This window comes from Galeopterus variegatus, unplaced genomic scaffold (genome assembly GCF_000696425.1).
Source record: "Galeopterus variegatus unplaced genomic scaffold, G_variegatus-3.0.2 Scaffold701, whole genome shotgun sequence".
In the NCBI taxonomy this organism is placed as follows: domain Eukaryota; kingdom Metazoa; phylum Chordata; class Mammalia; order Dermoptera; family Cynocephalidae; genus Galeopterus; species Galeopterus variegatus.
The window spans coordinates 458454-477173 of NW_007726812.1; the positions used below are offsets into that span (position 1 = coordinate 458454).

At 48.3% G+C, this 18720-nt stretch overlaps 1 protein-coding gene and 1 pseudogene across 1 annotated transcript in view; one reads left to right on the forward strand and one right to left on the reverse strand.

Moving 5' to 3' along the window:
* Nucleotides 1-400: 400 nt before the first annotated feature.
* DAG1 (dystroglycan 1 (dystrophin-associated glycoprotein 1)) overlaps nucleotides 401-18720 on the reverse strand; it is a 72189-nt gene continuing 53869 nt past the window's right edge. The window contains exon 3 of the mRNA XM_008571560.1: nucleotides 401-5205. Within this exon, the coding sequence (XP_008569782.1) occupies nucleotides 2803-5205 (2403 nt within the window). The 3' untranslated portion in view covers nucleotides 401-2802. The remainder of the gene's footprint in view (nucleotides 5206-18720) is intronic.
* On the forward strand, nucleotides 7167-7920 carry LOC103589552 (annotated as a pseudogene).

Here is an 18720-nt window from a genome sequence, read left to right on the forward strand (position 1 = left end):
CCCTAGGTCCCCATCTCACAGGGGCCCGGCCTGAAGGACCCCTGCCCAGGAGCTGCAGGGGCTGACCCACTCTGGGGCAGAAAGCCTGTGATGGGACCTTTCCCACCACTCTGCCACCCCCTACCCTTTACAGATGAGGACTGAGGACCAAGGAAACTTGTCTGCTGGCTCACAGGTAGAAGAGTTGCTGGGTGGGGAAGAGGACTTATGGGTTGGCAGAGCTTCTGGAGCACACACCCAGCACTCCCAGGGGCACAGAAATGGTAAGGCTTGTGTGGAGGCCATCAGGCCACCTCTGAGTGGGCCTGACGGAGTCTCATCTTCTATCACATGAGCCCCCCCCTACTCATGTCCAGGAACCTGTAGGGGCCAGGGAAATAGATTCTCAGAGACAGTGGAATTGTAATAAAGACACTGCTTTTATTTAGTTTGATATGTTTCTATACAGAATGCAGAAAACACATCTTAAAAATCATAGAAGGAAATAAAAACACATCAGTGGTTGATGAACACTTGAATGTGAGATTGGCTCTCCGTCTCAAGAGTCCAACGGCATCGCCAGCCCAGCGCTCAGGGGAGGAGACTGCCTGCAAAGCATTGTTGCTGTTGTTATTCTGTTCACTGCCCCTATCGCTTCCAGTTGCTACAGCAACAGGCCATTCTGGGCTAGCGACGTCTCTGTGTGGCAATGCCCAATGGTAGGGTTGCTAGGGGTAATGAAGCTGTTTGGAAGGCCTTTCAAAGCCCTCACCTGGAACACAGGGAACTGTTTATTTTTTGACAAGGTCATCAGAAATATTCTCACCATGTCAGATACCACTTGTGCTCCTGACTCTGGGGCAGCAGAGAAACTCTGGCTTGGACCATAGCTTGGAGGCATGAGGCACACAGCTTGGTCACAAGTGATACACTGAGCCCTCACCTACTAGCTCCCCCCACAAGGGCACTGCTCATTCCAGAGTACCCTGATGGGGGCTGGGCCCTATGGGAGAAGGCGCAAGAGAACCACCTTCTACAGAACAGCAGGAGGGAGACCCCCTCCCTTCCTGAAGCAGCACACATGAATCCTCTGCAAAACAGTCAGTATGGCTTAGAAGTAGCTGCTCCGTGTGCAAAGGGAGCCTGGGTCCACCCACCCACACTCAGTCAGGGAAGGGATACATTATTGCGAAAGGCATTCCTCCCTAAAAGTTACCCAAAATAACTCACACGTCAAGAAAAGTCATGCTCAAAATGGTTTCTTCCAAAGGAGGAGAATCGAAGCAGAGTAGGCGCCCCTGAGTCATGGGACAGAGATGCAGATGGACTTACGGATGTTCTACTAAAAAAGGCAAAAGAAGCCCCAGGGTAATTCCAGAATTTAAACCGTTAGGAAAAGGGGGAAAAAATCAAAATGAGCAAAGCCGTCAGTTCCATGGAATCAACACTAAGAGTTTGTACAAACTGCTGTAAGCATCACCATTTTTAATCTTTTTTTAATAAAACAATTTGAGGCTGTATAAAAACTTTAGTAAAAAATTAGCTATGACAGCCCACAGATTTTTACTATGAACTATTGCTGGCACTCCTCAGACACTAGACCTTTTCCAGTCGTTCAGGCCCAAAGCTTGGGACTGGAGCGCCAGAGAAAAGGGATGAAGTGGGTCAGGGTAGGGCTGTGGACTGTTGGGACAAAGTGGCCAAGGTCAAGTGAGGAAAGAGCATCACATGACATAAAAATATTGCATCTTCACCAAAATGTCCCCCACTGAGTGTTTCAAAAACCATGATATTTCTTTTAGGAGGGGGAAAACACACACACACACACACACACACACAAAGGGTAAAAGAAAACAGATTGATGTGGTCGAGTCCTTCGACCTCCCCAGGCACCCCCATGAGCAGCTGGCCCACCCTGGAGCACCTAGATTAGGGGCCATAGCCACCACTGCCTCTTGGAGTCCCTTTTCCATGGAAATGAAGACCCCTTGGTGGTGGGCCACTAGTGTGCATGGGGTGGAGGTGGGGATGTCCATGGCCCAAGAGGCCCCTCCAGCTCCCAGCCCCTGGCAACAGCAGGAGAGCAAACCCAGCACCAGGGCCCTGGCCCCTGAGCCAGGGCCAGGAAGGCCCCAGTCAGGCTCTGGAGTATCAGAGCAACCAAGTTGACGTAGTATGAAAAAATAGGATTCCTTTGATAAAAAATACTGTCCCTTGGTCTCTCTAAGTTTGAAACACCCTGGGAGCTTATTTTTAGCAAAGCAATTCCCCATTCCCACCCAAAAATTATACATACAAGTTTAGGTAAACAGCAGATTAAATGTAAAAACTTAACCTTAACTTCTGAAAGTCCTTTGAATTTAATCTTTAGCTACTGTTTTCCATGTTACATCCTGCAGCTAGACACACGTGAATAGAAAAAACAGTACAGTTAGTGTTAAAGGCAAAACGCAGAGAGCTGGGGGGCTGCCCAGCACTACCTGCGAGTTCGTTCACGGTTCCTTGCTCCCTCTATCTACATCTATTCCAAACAGTACTTTCAGAGCCAGCCATCAAAAAACACAGCGAAGAATTTTCTATGAACAAACAAAAAGCTGTTAGGCAAAAATTAAAAATAAAAAAATCCCCAAAGTCTCTCCAACTGCTTTGGGGTTTGGGAGGACCAGAGAGGGCAGGTTTGTCCAGGCCCCGTGTGTCAGTGTGTGCTAGGTCGGGTGCTGGCTCCCAGTGGCTGATGATCTGCAGGCCACCGGTCTCCACAGACAACACCATGTTGTCTCCAGGCCCCTGCCCTACCCCTGCCTCCACCCAGGCGCTTGTGGGTTAAGGGGGGACGTAGGGAGGGGGTGATCGGTATGGGGTCATGTTCTTCGGACGGGAGCCCTTGCCCTCCATGGGGGCTGTGAAGGGCGGTGGGGGCTGGTAAGGAGGCGCATTGGGATCCTCATCCCGCAGGGGTGTGTACTCTCCCACAGTGTCCTGGTTCAGAGGAGTGGTCTCAGGCATGCTCTGGTTGGGATACTCAGGAGGGGGCAGGGGGGCCTTCTCCTCCTGCAGGATGAGTGGCATGCTAGAGGAGGGTGGGGGCTTGGAGTCATCCAACTCGTCCGCAAAGATGATAGGCACTCCCTTCTTGATGAAGGTGGCCTGGTCCTCAAGGGTTAGCTTGCCCTTCCGCTTCTTGCGATAGCAGATCATGGCAATGATGCCAGCAATGAGCAGGATGGCTGCAACCACCACAGCCGGGATGACTGTGTGCAGGTAGACGTCATCCTCACTGCTCTTCTCGGGATCCCTGTCGGGCACCTCCGTGGGAGGTGCCACTGAGGGCATCCTCCTAGGTGGTGCCACAGGGATAAACTGTAGGTGCCGACAACTGCCGGAGCCCATCACAGCAATGCTCATGGCCTTAAAGTCAGGCTCCAGGGCATTGGAGAAGGCAGGCCGAGGTTTCCCATCATCCTCAGCGATCCTCCGGCTCAGCCCAGTAATCTGCTCCTTGGGGCAGGGCTCCAGGGGCAGGGTGTTGTTGGTCCATTCCACCACAATGGAGCCCCGGGTGATATTCTGCAGTGTGATGGTGCTGCAGTTTCGGTCCCCAAAGGCAAAGGCCAGCTTCTTCACCAAGGTGATCTTCTTCTGGATGTCATTTACCACTGGTGCTGGGTCTCCCACAAACTTAGCCTTAAACCGTGCAGGAGCCCTGTCTCCTTGAGGACGCCTGTGGACATGGATCTCAAAAGCATCCACAGCCGACAAGCCCCCCTTGTCTGTGGCATGCATGAAATACTCATGTTTGCCCACGTGGCTGCTGTCGGGCAGGCCATACATAAGCTGGCTGTTGCTGTTGAACTGTACCCAGGACTTCTCACCCACCAGCTGCTGCTCTCGCAGCTTCAGAGTTAGTTTTAGCTTGTCAGTGGTGGTGTCCTCATTGTCGTAGAAGGTGTCTGATGGGATTTTCACTTCAAAGTAGGTGCCGACCCAGGCGTCCACCCTGTCAATGTGGTTCTTGAGCTCTGGGCGCCGGTTGGGCTCTCCCCCATGGGGCACTCCACTGGTGGTGGTACGGATGCGAGTGGGTGGAGAGGCAGTTTCCAATCTGGTGATAGGAGCTTTGGTGGTGACCCGGGGGATTGGTCGAGGCGTTCGTGGTTTCTTGGTTGGTCTGCGAGTTGTGGTGGTTGAAGAGTCAGTTGAAGGCGTTGCTGGTTTTGGTGTAGATACTCGTGGCTTCTTTGTGGTAGTTGTGGGAGGAGAAGCAACTGCTGTGGGCTCCACATAGCCAGGAATGGTCATCGTTGGGCGAATCTGGCCAGGAACCGTGGTGCCAGCTTCTGACACTCGAGTGGGCTGGATGGGGCCTAGGGTTGGGGTTTGAATAATGGCGCCTCTAGTCCGAATGGTGACTGTGGGCTTCCCAGGAACAGGATCCCTGACTGGAGGAGCTATGGTTTCTGTTGGAGGAGCGATGGCTGGAGATGTAGGGGTGGGCACAATCCTGGATGGTGGCTCCTGGATGGCTGTGGTTGGGGGCCCAATGGCAGTGACAGGTGTGGGTGTGGCATGGATCTGCCTCCGGATGCGCTTGGGGAGGGGGGGTTTCTTATTGGCAATATGCCAACCTACCACAGGGTAGCCAAGCTGGGCAGACATAGCACCCTCCCTGGCAGGGGCCTCCACACTATGAATGTCAGGCACACTGTTCTGGTTCAGGGAGCAGCCCAGCTTCCAGGAAAGCAGGGCCCCATTCTCTACCACCTTTTTTGCATTTCCTGGGCCAGCCATGAAGGCCGACATGTCAAACAGTCTATTATTCACCACTGGCACCAATTTCATATTGTGAAGCTCCACTTCTGAGAAGGTCTGCATCCTGTGCAAGAGGTCGATCCTTTGCTTTGGGGTCATCTTGGTGAGGTCAGCATCCAGAATCACCGTCAGGACAGTCACAGGCTCATCAGCAGCACAGGCAGATAATACCACCTCGCCAAGGTCTGGTGAGGCTGACCGCACAGACTGCAGCTCACTGTGGTCTTCAGGGTAGACCTCGATGGAGAACACACTAGAGGTCTGGGGTACATGGCTCCCATTGGCCCCTAGCCGTGCCACACTAACTGAGATGTAATGTACACCCTTATCAGTGTCAAGCGGGAGGCCCTCTAGAGTGTGGCTATGTGGGTCCCAGTGTAGCCAAGATGGCAAAGCCTCCTTCCCTGCAGCTGATACCTAGAAGAGACAAAAACATGAGTTACAAGTGCCACTGTCATTGCATAACCCAAAAATGATCATAACAGTTAATCACTGGCCTAACCTGAATTGTGTGACAGACTTGAGGTATAATTCAGAATTAATTTTAGGGAAACCAACTCCTCTCCCCCAGAAAGGCACAACTGTCCTCATTTACTTGTCACAAAAGACTGAGGGTGCCAGACAGACTAGCTTGGAAGGCAAATAACTCATCCAAAGCCACACAGTGGGGAGGAGATGCTGCTGGCATTCAAACATGTTTCATTCCAGAGAACTGATAACCACGAAGCTCAAGAATATTATGGATTTTTATACTAGTAACACACCTGCCATCCACTCTACTTGCAGAATCAAGTCGAGTGTCTCATTCCAGAACTCAGTACTCCTTTCCAGCCTCATCTCACACTTCTCCCCCTGTCCTCCAGACACCACACCTTTGCTCAGGTCGTATGACTGGCCTGGGGTGCCTTTCCTGACCAGAAGTGTAAGTGCACACAGGTCTGGGTACAAGAGAAGACTAAACACCCCAGAATGACTCACTTTACAATCGTGATGTTACATTCAAGTGTAGTGGGGCATATTTGTGTAGAAAACAGTTAATTGTATTTAGTATCTTAATTAACTCTGCTTCTCAAACCTCAAGGAAAACTGTGGTGCCCAGGGCGGGGAACTAGAATCAACTACTCCATAACAGTGTTTATCAAAGGAATCCCAAGGAGCTCTCGTCTCTCTAAAAGAGAGGTTCTACAATCAACCAAGTATCAGGAAATGTACAGAGCCAGCTTCTACCACTGGAGAGACCAGGCACAGAAGCAGTCTTAAGGAGCTCATCCCCTTATTGCACACAATAGCACCTCTCAAACTTCTTTCAGTGTGGAAGTCCTTTTCTACAGGGACATAACTGGTAGTACTCAGAGCATCCAAGGTAATGCCATCATAGAAACTTCCACCATCAGCTGACAAGAAGGAAATAAGCCCTGCCTCTTGCCCAGGCCCCATCTGTGGCTCCTCTCACCTTTGGGAAACACTTACTCCTGCCCCCAATGCAAGAAAGATGGCATCCACTTTCCAGTCTGCCTGAAGGCACCCTTAGCTCCTTTGTCCTGTCCCAAGCCCAGGGACACACAGGCCAAGTCTCACTGCCCGGCACAGCCCAGGGACTGCCCTTCACAGCCATTTCTTCCTAGCAGAGGAACACTAAAATGCCTCCCTCTTCATAGCAGGAGGGCTAAAGCCATGCCTGCTGGGCTCCCCAGTGGTTCCGGTTCCCTGAGCTTCATCCTGCCAAAAGCCAGGTAACCTAATGATTGGGGAGGAAACACTAGGCTGGTACCTGACATTCCCAGCCAAGACCCAGGTGTCCAGGCAGCAACCCTGTCAGAGACTAGATACTTCCACCCTTTAAACTGGTCTGAACAGGTTTCCTACCTCCAGCAAACACCCATGAGAAGATGACTAACATTACTAGGAGTTATTATTATTGGGGTTATCTTTTCCTAATTCCTCTCTGAGCCACTCACTGAGGGTCTGTGAAAAGTATTTATATCCTGACACATTTCATCAACTCTAAGGTGCACCATCATCTAATTAATGCACCACTAAGAATCTCCCACCCCATCACTCATCAAACATCAGAAATACTAAAATATCTGTACACATGGTTGTCTTCAGATCCATGAAAAACAATATATTTTTCATTTAAAATCTTTATTAGCTACAAAAATAATATTTATTTAAAATGTTTTGCCTCAGGAAAACATTTTTTAGTTCCTTTTTCAGTTGCCAGTTAGTTCAGTTGGTTAGAGCATGATGTTATAACACCGAGGTCAAGGGTTCAGATCCCTGTACTGGCCAGTTGCCAAAACAACAACGACAACGACAACAACAGTTTTGGCTGAAAAACCAATGCTTTAAAGTTGTCCAGTCCATTTATATTAAATATGGAAACTGCCACATCCACATGTGAACACATAAAGCAAAAGGTTGAATGCTCGCTTTGCAAAAAACAGAAAAGGGCTCTTTCCCATCAGTGTGCCACCAAAGATCCTGGTGTCACCGTGGGCCACCACCCCACATGGTGTTACTGATATCGTAAGGACAAACCATATCCAAAGTCTTGCTTCTACCAACATTTCACTCATGCCAAGATCTGCATCTTTGACCTGGAGCAGAAGAAGGCAAAAGTGGATGAGTTCCCACTCTGTCCACATGGTGTCAGATGAATATGAGCAGCTCCCCTCTGAAGCCCTGGAGGCTGCCTGTATTTGTGCCAACAAGTACATGGTAAAAAGTTGTGGCAAAGCTGGCTTTCATATCTGAGTGTGGCTCTACCCCTTCCATTTCATCCACATCAACAAGATGTTGTCCTGTGCTGGGGCTAACAGACTCCAGACAGGGATGTGGAGTGCTTCTGGAAAGCCACAGGACATGTGGCCAGGGTTCATACTGGCCAAGTCATCATGTCCATCCACACCAAGCTGCAGAACAAGGAGCATGAATTGAGGCCCTACATAGAGCTAAGTTCAAGGTCCCTGGCTGCCAGAAGATCCACATCTCAAAAGGGAGCTTTACCAAGTTTAACACAGATGAATTTGAAAACATGGTGGCTCAGAGTGGCTCATCCCAGATGGTTGTGGGGTTAAACACATCCCCAGCCGTGGCCCCCTGGACAAGTGGTGGGCCCTGCACTCATGAGGGTTTCCACTGTGCTGCCCCTTCCTTACTCATGCCTAATAAATCTTATTTCCTTTCAAAAAAAAAAAGAGAGAGAAGGGCTCCGCCTCCTCAAAGCTTCCCAGCCTGGCTCACTTCCTATTCTGCTGACCCCAACAGCCTAAGTTCTGCTGTCAAACATTTCCTATAGAACAAACTCAGGCCATTCAACGGCCAAGGCTCCCACACAACCAGGCTTGGAAGCCATATTTATTTTAACTGTGTGAACTAATATTGTAACATGTTAATAACATGTAACAAACAGCAAACAGTAAAGAAAGCCTCAGGTTTCAGCAAAGCAAGTTACAATGCTCAATTTCAAACTGGGAGATGAGATTGGTAGGTTTACTTTGTACTGAGAACAAGTACTTTCACTATTGTCTTCCCACAGCTTTACAGACTTTTAGGGCAAGTCATGACAGAAAAACAGAGCCATGCTTCTCCAACCTATACACCTGCTTTCAACCCTCTGCAGATTCTAGCTCTTCAGGGTCCTGTAGCCCCGGCCATACACTGGCTGCAGGACAGATATCCAACCTGGATCTACAACCCTGAAGTAGGCAGTCCCCCCAGGGTCATGGGTATTCCTCAGACAGGCAGGAAAGGTACTAATGTGAACGTTCTAAAACCCCTGCATCTCTGGGTGCCTTGGTACTGGGAACATTAGGTCCAAACCGCACTTTGAGTGACAATGATTCATTCAAATAGAAGAGCCACAGGAAGCAAAACAAACCTAATTTCCACAAGGAACCTGGCCAAGTCATAGGCAAGCTGGCACCTTTGCATTTTAGAGGCCATTTGGGGAAAGCCCCTGACCCAGGAAGTTTGAACATGCCAAAAAGGCTAGCAGCATCCACCCTTCCCAGAGGATTCCACTAGCCAGCCTGCTCAGGCCTGAGGGCATCAGCTCAGAGCCTGGCTCACTGCAGAGGTGCTTGGGGACACTGACAAAGCAGGAACCCCTCAGCCCATGGGAATTCTGGATACCCTCTCCAGTTTTTGAAACTTACAGGCTCTGAACCACTTTTCTTCCTCTCAGGGGCTCAGGGTGAGTTGGGATATGAAAGTTCCTTCTGAGAGATGTGGCTCCCATGACAAGCCAGGCCTCATCCCAGTAACAACAGCCTACCTGATGAGAAGCCCCATCTTTCAGTATAAATCCCAGCTCCAGGAAGGCTGAGACTTGAACCAACCTCAGCCCCAGCATCCTCATCTGTAAAATGGGGAAATGACCTCATCCTTGTATGATTATAGGGCCAGGCATATGCTGGGCTCTCCACCAGTGCTGGTTTCCATCTGCTCCTGTGGGCTGTGAGAAGATCTAGTAAATCATGTGAGGCTGTTATACAAATGGGTCCAGGGTATGTCCAGGATCTATACTCCAGTCCTCCTTCCCAACTGGCCTTGGACCCAGTGCACAGTGGGGCCTTGCCTCCCTATTCATAACTCAGTATATAAGGGAAGTAGGGAGGATGCAGGCAAGGGGAAGCCAGGATCTTATAGGGGAAAAAGGCATAGGCTGGGGACCCTCAGGGAATTGCTGGCCTGTCAAGACCTCTCTGCCAGGAGTGCATGAAAACCCTGACGGGCATGGGGGAAGGGAAGGACCTGCTGTGGGTGAAAGCCCAAAGACCAGCATTCACCTCTTCAGTCTAAAACAGGTGCACTAGATCCTGGCATATTTACACATGAGATTTTGACTATCCTTGTAGTCCTTGATTTACCCAGTATAAAAATTTCTGCCCTAGCTGTACCATAACTATCCACAGCTAACCCTCTAAAGACTGCCAGTCCAGGAAGAGCAGGCAAGGAGCAGGAGGCAGGGATTTGTGTGAGGTGCTCAGCAGTAGCAGCACATACATTTGGGATGACAGGCTGTTCCCAGCCCATGGAATTCCTCAGGGTTTCAGGTCACTTGATCCTTTATCATTAAACACCAACATTACCTTGGAGCTGTGGGAAGCAAGACCTGCTGACCTTAGAGCTGCTGTCTTCAAGCAGTTAGTGGGTACATCTACATGAGGCAGAAACTGCAGGAGGAAGTCTGAATTGAGAAGATCACAGGCTCCAGCTTGCAGGCCACCCAGAAAGGGCCAGAAAGCTTTCCAGTTTCAGCAACCCTTGAAGAGGATGTGCTCCTCAGATGGAAGGCAAGCCCAGCACTGAGGAAAACAAGATCTCAAACAGCCACACACCCACCTTCAGAAATTCTGCTTCATAAACTGATCCAAAAACATTAAGAATCAAAACCACAAAACTTGGGCAGACCCATAAAGAGTACTAAAGATTAGATTACCTGCCCAGAGATACCCATAAGAAATTACCTTGACCAATAACTGGGGAACTGCTGAATTTGAAGGTTTTGGTCACTTCCCAGTCTGTACTACCAGGTGAACAGCAACTGATTTCCCACTCAGTTCTGGGGACCTCCCTCCAGATGCTTAGCTGGTGCCCTCTTGCACACAGTAGACCACCAAACACCAGGTTTAATAAAGATACAGCACCTATAGTACTGCACACCATGAACATAAGCAAAGTCTTTCACCCCAAACCAGTACCCTTTCAAAACCTGGGGAAACAGCAAATGGGTAGAGGAACTTCTATCACTTAAGCCCTCATCAAAAAGCAGGTTTCAACCCACAGCCTGAACCAGCCACTTAAGTACAGCTAAAAGACAAAACTAAAGAATCAGGCTCTCCCTAGGGCTAAATTAATTATAATTGACTCCTGAAACCAAGAAAACACGAGCTTTATCATTCAGGGCCCACAAGATGATGTCTTACCCATGTGGGAGTTGCAGAACTTAGAAATGGCAAGTAGACTCTAGATAGATGGGCAAGCACTTTCACAGTTCATGATGGTCAGCAAAAAGGGATGTTAAGAAGGTATAATCATGAAACTGATTTGGTGAGAATTCCCTCACACTACAAATCTTCTGGAAGGTCCTTTGGGCCTCTCTGGTGGCACTTTCCAACCAACACCTCTGGACACATCAGTTCCTGGGGTGTCGGCTGGGCCCATCCTTCTGTCCCCCCACAGATATGCCAGGGGGTCTTCTCAGAGGTCCATTTCAAAGTGGCACAGACTGCTGCCCTACAGCGCCCCCACTGCTTGGATCTATACTGGTCTACTCTGGCAAGGTCCCTGCCCTCCCTCAGACCTGATCACTGGTTCCTGACCCTTCAGCTCCCTCACCCCTCAGCCAAGCTGCAGAGCTCAGCCAACCTGCAACCATCTACGACTGGGTTCCACAGACAACACCCTGAAGGCATTCCCACATGTGGTGGTCAAGGCCTCTTTGGGGCAGGCTGACTGTGTGTTCTCTGCTCAGGAAAGCAGGAGATGGTCCCTCTGATGTAGTTCGACCCTTCGTGCTGACTCACACTCAGAGTTATCCTGTATCTATGCCATGGACTATGACAATGAGACAAATCTGCTCTGTGGCTTCTGCAAATGATGAGTAAGGGCAGTCACATGGCTAGGCTAGGGCAATCACATGGCTAAATGGCACAAGTCAACAGGAAAAACCTCTACCTTAAAACCAGAGGGCCAGGCCTTTGTCCCCACCTGAGATGAAAACCCCTGGTGAAAGTGGGTGCAAGGAGCCTTTGCTTTGTTGAGTAAAGCAGAGCCACACCCACAAGTGACAATCATTGGTGCTGCCAGACATGCAAACCTCAAACCAGCACACAGCTCCTGCCACAAAGACCAAGGATCACATTCTGAATACACTTGTCCAGCCCAGTTAGTGCCTTTCAGGTCTGAGCTATGAAGCATTTTATCTAAGTTAACGATTCTCATCTAAAAACAAAAATTGATCTTTTTCTCCAGAAAAGTAAGGGCATATTTACAGTCCCTAATAAAGTTTTCAGAATCAGCCCTTCAACCCCAAGCCCTGACATCATCTATTTTCACTGTGTCGTGTTCTGTTTCAGTCCTTGTCAGTAATTTTTTTTTTTTTTTAAACACAGAAGCCTATATTTTCAATAAGTATTTGAGCTGATGAGTCTGGGCAAATGCCATTCTGACAGCCCATCCACCCCCAAGGATGCCTTCCTTCACCAACCCACATTTCCCGGTGTGCTGTGTTCACAAGAGGTCCATTCAGAACCAGGGAACACCCACTTGAGGCAGGAAGAAACTGCAGTTCATCTCACACAGGCGGCATTCGCCACAAAGCTCTCAAGCATCCAAAGAAATGCTCCTTTCATGAACTCCCCTTCCTAGCCAAAAAGAGTGCCCATTGTTCTCATGGGAACAATTGGGGGCCCTTGCCAGCTGAGAGCGCAGTCCCAAAAAGGGCTGCTCCCAGCCTGCCGACATCTTGGACTGAGGGCAAGTCCACATTGTCTACAGGCAAGAAGGCTGAGGGGAAGCAGAGATGAAAAGTCCCCCCTTGCAGGCTCTACCAAAAAGAACAGGGCTCTTGGGGGGCCACCCAGTCATTTCATGAGATGCAAAGACAGCTCTCCCTGACTATCCTAAAGAGGAGGGGTTAGAACACCTCCAGGCATATAATTACATTCCTCAGCCAGTCCCACATTCACTTAAGTTGGAGGAGAGGCGCCTACAGGGAGCACCAATCTCGAGAGAAGCAAGAGTCAGAATGGGTGACTTATACTGTGGACAACCCAGGAAAGGTTCAGATTCACCAAGCAAAAGCCAAGCTGCTTTCTGTGGGACCCATTCCCACAGACCCTGATGGAGCAGAAGGGTGCTCTCAGATCCAAAAGCAGCTGTGAAAACAAAGGACAGTCAAGACCTTGGATGAGATTTGTGTATAGGCATTCACTCTGATTCAAGGGAGCACACATCAGGACCATCTACTTTAGGGTATCCTGAGGCCACAGAAGAGGAGACAGGAGCCCCATGGCCCAAGTCTCTCAGAAAGCTATGCTGGCCATGAGGACCTAGAGACAGCCCGCAACCCCTTCTCACAATGTCTGATCAAAGGAGTCCATTTGGGAGATAAGTTAGAGTCAATAATAACAAATCAATTCTCGAGGCAGAGCTAGAGAACAGCGCAGGAAGCAACAGGTGCTGGCCAGGCTGACACTGGACAAGGGCTGTCAGAACATGAAAGGGTGTCATGCATCAGGCAGAGCAGAGGATCTAGGACCTGAGGGCTATACCTTTCAGGCAGACAGGTCCCCTTGTCTTTCTCCTGACCCTGCAGATTGATGTATACATAAGTATAAAAGTATAAGGAAGCTCTTGCTTTAGAAGCTGATGTTACCCCAATGGACATACTAACAGGCACACCTGGCTGACACCAAGCAGCACACCCTCTGCCACTGTGACTCCCAGAGTTGCCATAACCTCCTGAAATAAAGTAACCAATAGCCCACACAAGTCAAACAAGGCTTTGCAGGCAGCCAACACAGCTTACTTAGAATGAGACCTTAATTTTCTATACCTTTAACAGACTGGTATTCAGTCTGTTGCAAACACTGGATTATTCATATCCACCCCCCCGTGCACATCCCCTAATCAGTCAGCAAGTATGATGATAAGCATGCCATTTAGTCTCACCAGATCTCAGGACAGATCATGCTCCTCCTGTGAGTCCTCACTAGGCAACATGGCCATGTCCAAAAAGGCTGGAAGACCAATCCCCACCTGATACTCCTCATGAGGTTTAGAGGGAATCCAGGCCAGGCCCAGTACCTCCTGCCTCAGTTCCCCACTGGCTCTTTCCTCTTTTGGTACCTGGGGAAGACACCCTGAATAGCACTCTATGAGCCCACTTCTTTCTCTACTTATCTTCACTCAAACTGACAATGTGACGTGAGTGGGCATTAATTAGCCTGACTCTGCTGAGGAGCCTGACTCCACATCCTCATGACAACTCCTCAATTTCCCACATGGAGCTCTGCAATCCACCACTGCCCTACAAGTCCTCCAATTGTTGCTCCCTCTTGTTAATGATTCATTACAAGGCAAGCCTTTAGTTAGGCATCTACATTGAAACAGGTCCTGTGCCAAGTACCCAGAATGCTACACATGGAACCATGGATACCCTATCAGCCAGGCATCAACCTTCATTACACAACCAGGCTGGGGCCTGATCTCCCAGACTCCTGGTCCTGCAGCCTTCACAGGCTCCCTCCCAATAGCCAGAAGTATAAACCAGCCATTTATTCTGCAACCAGTTTTGGGCCCCCATGGTGTGTCAGCTTCTGCTCTGCCTCAAAGATGTCCTATTGCAAGGCAGGCTGTGCCACAGACTTGTCCCAACACATGAAACCATCCATGCCAAGGACAGGCCGAGAGTCTCTTTTCCATAGCTCTGCAATATCAAAGGTGAGAGGCAGGGGAACAGTCTTCTGAAACTGACTAGAACAAAGCATTAAACTACAATTCCAATGCACACTGACATATAAAATAAACACAGATCAGTCAGTGGAGATAAGACCTATAAACCATAGGCTCAGGAAGCCTCTTGGGTGCTCCCTCCAAACTAACTGTCACTACAGACTATGTGGTCTGGGAACAAAACACTTAGCTACCACTTTGTCACCTAAAAACGGAGCCACCTGGGCAGCCAGGCCCTTCATCTCTTGGTCTTCTCTACCCCTGCTGGCTCTGAGCTGTCCCCTGGCTTGCCACCCCCCCCAACCCCCACTCCACATATTCTTCTTCCCCATGCCCTCCTCCCACTTTGCAAGTCTGTCTGATCCCCTCCCCCATCCCACCACAGGCAGGGGTGGGCTCAGGTGCCCACTCCCCTCCTTAGCAAAGCCTTCTCTCTCAGGTGCAGTAATTCCCCCCTCCCAGCCCCATCGCCACCACCCACCCCGTATTGAATGTAATTTTTTTAAGAAGAGTGACTTGCTGGTTCTAAATTTCTAGTTATTGCAATAAAAAAATAAAATAATGGGCTAGCTCGTTAGCTCAGTTGGTTAGAGTGCAGCCTTACTACACCAAGGTCAAAGATTCAGGTCCCATACCAGCCAACCACAAAAAAAAAGGATGAAAGGGAGGCAATCAATCAATCAATCAATCAATCAATCAATCAATCAATAAATAAATAAATAAATAGAAATAATAAAAATGGAGCCACATTATCTACTGAAGGGCCCAGGAGCAAAGAAACCCTAGTATTAATGAATTAACCTAGCACCCAGATCTGGATTCCCAGTAACATTGCCCACCAAAAGGAATCATTCTCCTTGGAGAAGTGGTTGAGGGAGGGTAGTGACTCTGTACTAATGACAGGTCAATAAATACATACCTAAGAGTCAGAGGGATGAGGTGGGCCACTTCCCAACACAAAAATACAACAAGAAGTCAAGTATAAAAGTGTGTGCATGGGGCCGGCCCGGTGGCGCACTGGATAAGTGCACCGCTTGGGAAGCGCAGCGGCGCTCCCGCCCAAGGGTTCGGATCCCACATACAGACCGGTTCCCGCTCACTGGCTGAGCGAGGCGCGGGAGCAACACCGAGGGTTGCAATCCCGTTGCCGGTCCCCGGTCCGGTACGGGGGCAACACTGAGGGTTGCGATCCGTTGCCGGACACGGAAAAAGACAAAAAAAAAATTTTAAAAAAAGTGTGTGCATCACAGAATCCAGGACTGCAAAACAGTGCAAGGCCATATGACACTGTGAGGCAGCAGGCGAGCTTAGTCTCTTGCTGCCCCTGGCACAGGCTGGCATTTCTCCCTGCATACAGCCAGGCAGGCTTTGACAATCCAAAGCAGGCTTGCAGGTGCCGAAAGGGTCCTCATTCCCTCTGCCAGCTCACAAACATTTGAGTACCTACTATGTGATGGGAGGCAAACATACAGACTAACAAAATACAAGAATTTCAAGTACAGAAATTTGTTAAGATCACATAGAATTGTGTGGGAAAACCACTTTCACCAGGGTGGAGGAAAAGGGCTCCAATATCCCAGATGATGTTCAAGTTGACTATGAAAGAGGTGGCTGTACCCATGATGAAAGAAGAAAAAGCCAAAGGTATGGGGTAGGATCTAAGCTAAGCATGTTCATGGGTCAGAAAAGAGTCAGTGTGGCTGGAACAAGGTATACAAAGGGAAAGGGGAGAGAGAGGAGGCCAGATGACACAGGGCTTGATCCCAAGTGTAGTGCAGTAGTGGGGGATTTTGAGCATATTTAAGGTTTAGAAAGATAAAGATATCTCTTGCCTGTGTGTGGAGAATAGACTGAGGGGTCAATTGGAAAGGAGATGGGGGGCCTGGGAAGAGGTAACAAGAGGTAGCTTGGATGAAGAAGGGTAGTAGTAGATGGGCTTCGATATGATTAGGAGGTCACCCCAACAAGTATCCTTGGGACCAATATCTGAAATGTTCCTCACACATACAAGAATATAGGGCAGCCATTAAAAGCTACTTTCCCAAAGAATATTTAATGACCACAGGGAAAAAACTCAAGCTGCAGTGAATGAAAAAGATTAAAATATACGTCCAGTATGATCCCAGGTCTGCCTAAGATGTCTCTTTGTGTATGTGGCATAAATACATCTGGATGAGCATAGAAAATGATGGAAGAGTGCGCTCTGAGTGGTAGAAAACATAGAGATTTTCTTTCTCCCTTTTCTGTATTTTCCACAATCTACATTTATGCATCATAATCCTGTTTTACACATTGTAGAAACCAAAATTCCAGGAACAATGTAAGGCTTTCTGACCTTCTGACTCCCGAACCCATACAATCCTGATGGTAAGACTGTTTGGATGAAGAGTCACACATCTTCATCTGTTTTTCTACAGGCTCATCAGCTACTAAATGGTCTACTTTCCACAGATAAATATGCTCAGATAAAATCCTCTTTTCCTAGAAAAATCTCTTTACTCCCCTGGTGAATAAGCCTGTTAAATATCTCTCTGTCAGATACAGCAAATAAATGGCTCACTGTATCAGTTCAAGGCACTTCTGGTTGAGCTTAATCCATGTAAAACATTCCAGTAGCCACTGGAACAAGGGCAACCAATGCAGGCTTTGGATATTCAGAGGATCAAATCTGAAGTTGTGCAAGAAATGTACCCTCTAGAACTGCCACTCTTTAATGGTCAGACTAGCATCTAGTTTGCTGGGGTATTATGAAGATTACATAGAAACCTATGCAAACACTCTGCAAACTAGATAGAGCTCTATAGAAGTGGGCCAGGATCCTTAGAAGTATGGCCATCCCTGAGATCACAAGGCCATCCCAAGAACAAACTATGACCTAAAAAGGAGGAGGCCAAGAGAGAAAAGGAAGAGAGCACAAGGAGAGTGCAGGCAAAGAGGAGGTCCAGCCAGATTCAAGGGAAAGGAGTACAGACTCCCCTTTCCATTGGAAGAGTGGCATAGAATTTGTGGCGATTTCTAATCTAGATGCCTGGAGCTGTGGGTCAGATAGGGGCAAGTTGGTAAGGACCCACCAGAGCCTGTATGTGCTTTGACCAATGGAGTACAATGGAAGTGTTGCTGTGCAAGTTTCCAAGCCGAGGCCTTAAAAGACTGGCAGATTCCACTTCCTGTTTCTTGGAATGTCCAATCTTAAAACCCAGCTGTTGTGCTTTGAGGAAACCCAAGCAGCCCATGGAGAGGTCTACACAGAGAAGAACCAAGGACACTGACCAATAGCCCAGCTAACCCCCCTTTCAACAGACAGCATCAACATGCCAGCCATGAATGAACCACCTTTGAAGTGGATCCTCCAACCCCAGATGAGCTACTCTAGCTGGTGCCACATGAAGCAAAGATGAGGTTCTCTGACAAGCCTTGAATCCCCAAATTCCCAGCCACAAAACTTTGAGCAAAATAAACTGATTGTTTTAAACCACTAAGTTTTGGTGGTTTAAACACAGCAATATATAGCCAGAACAGTATGTATATGTAGAAGTCTAAATGCAGAGAGATATAAAAAGTACCATACCAAAGTATAGATCTTAGAATATTTTTAGTTCATTTCCAAGCCATACCTCTAGGGAAAGAGCCATAAGGGCAGGAGTCAGCAAACTATGGCCATGAGCCAAATTGGCCCACCACTTGTTTTTATATGGCTCATAGTTTTTATATTTTCAAATGACTGAAAAAACAGAAGATTTCTTGACAGGAAAATTATATAAAATTCAAATTTGTTTCAGTATCCATACATAAAGTTTTACTAGAACACAGCCATGCCATTCTATGGCTATTTTCACACCACACTGGCAGAGTTGAGGAGTTTCAACAGAAACCATATGGCCTGCAAAGTCTAAAATATTTACTATTTGGCCCTTTAAAAAAAGTGTGCTGACCTTTGCTCTAGGAGATGTTCATAACTTGAGGGATAAATCCCACTGACCTGCCCGCCATGCACAAGTTCCACAAACCCAAACAGAGGGATGTTGCTTCTTCATGCAAAAGCTTCCTCTTTCACTTGATTTCCATCCTGGGTCAGCCAAGACACTCTTCCGTATACACGAGTCTCAGATCTCGTTGTTCTATGGATTGCTTCCCCAAAAGGATACGGGGCGAGGCTGAAGTTTGGGTACTAATTTTGGTTCTTAAGTGATCAAATACATTAGTAAATATAAACCACCATATTAGAGCAGAATCCCTATATTTATATCTTTTTTTTTTTTCCTTTTTGTCTTTTTTATTGACCGGTACCGGGATCGCAACCCTCGGTGTTGCGCCCGCACCGCGCTCAGCCAGTGAGCGATTAGAGCAGAATCCCTATATTTATATCTTTTTTTTTTTTCCTTTTTGTCTTTTTTATTGACCGGTACCGGGATCGCAACCCTTGGTGTCGCGCCCGTACCAGGGACCGGCAACGGGATCGCAACCCTC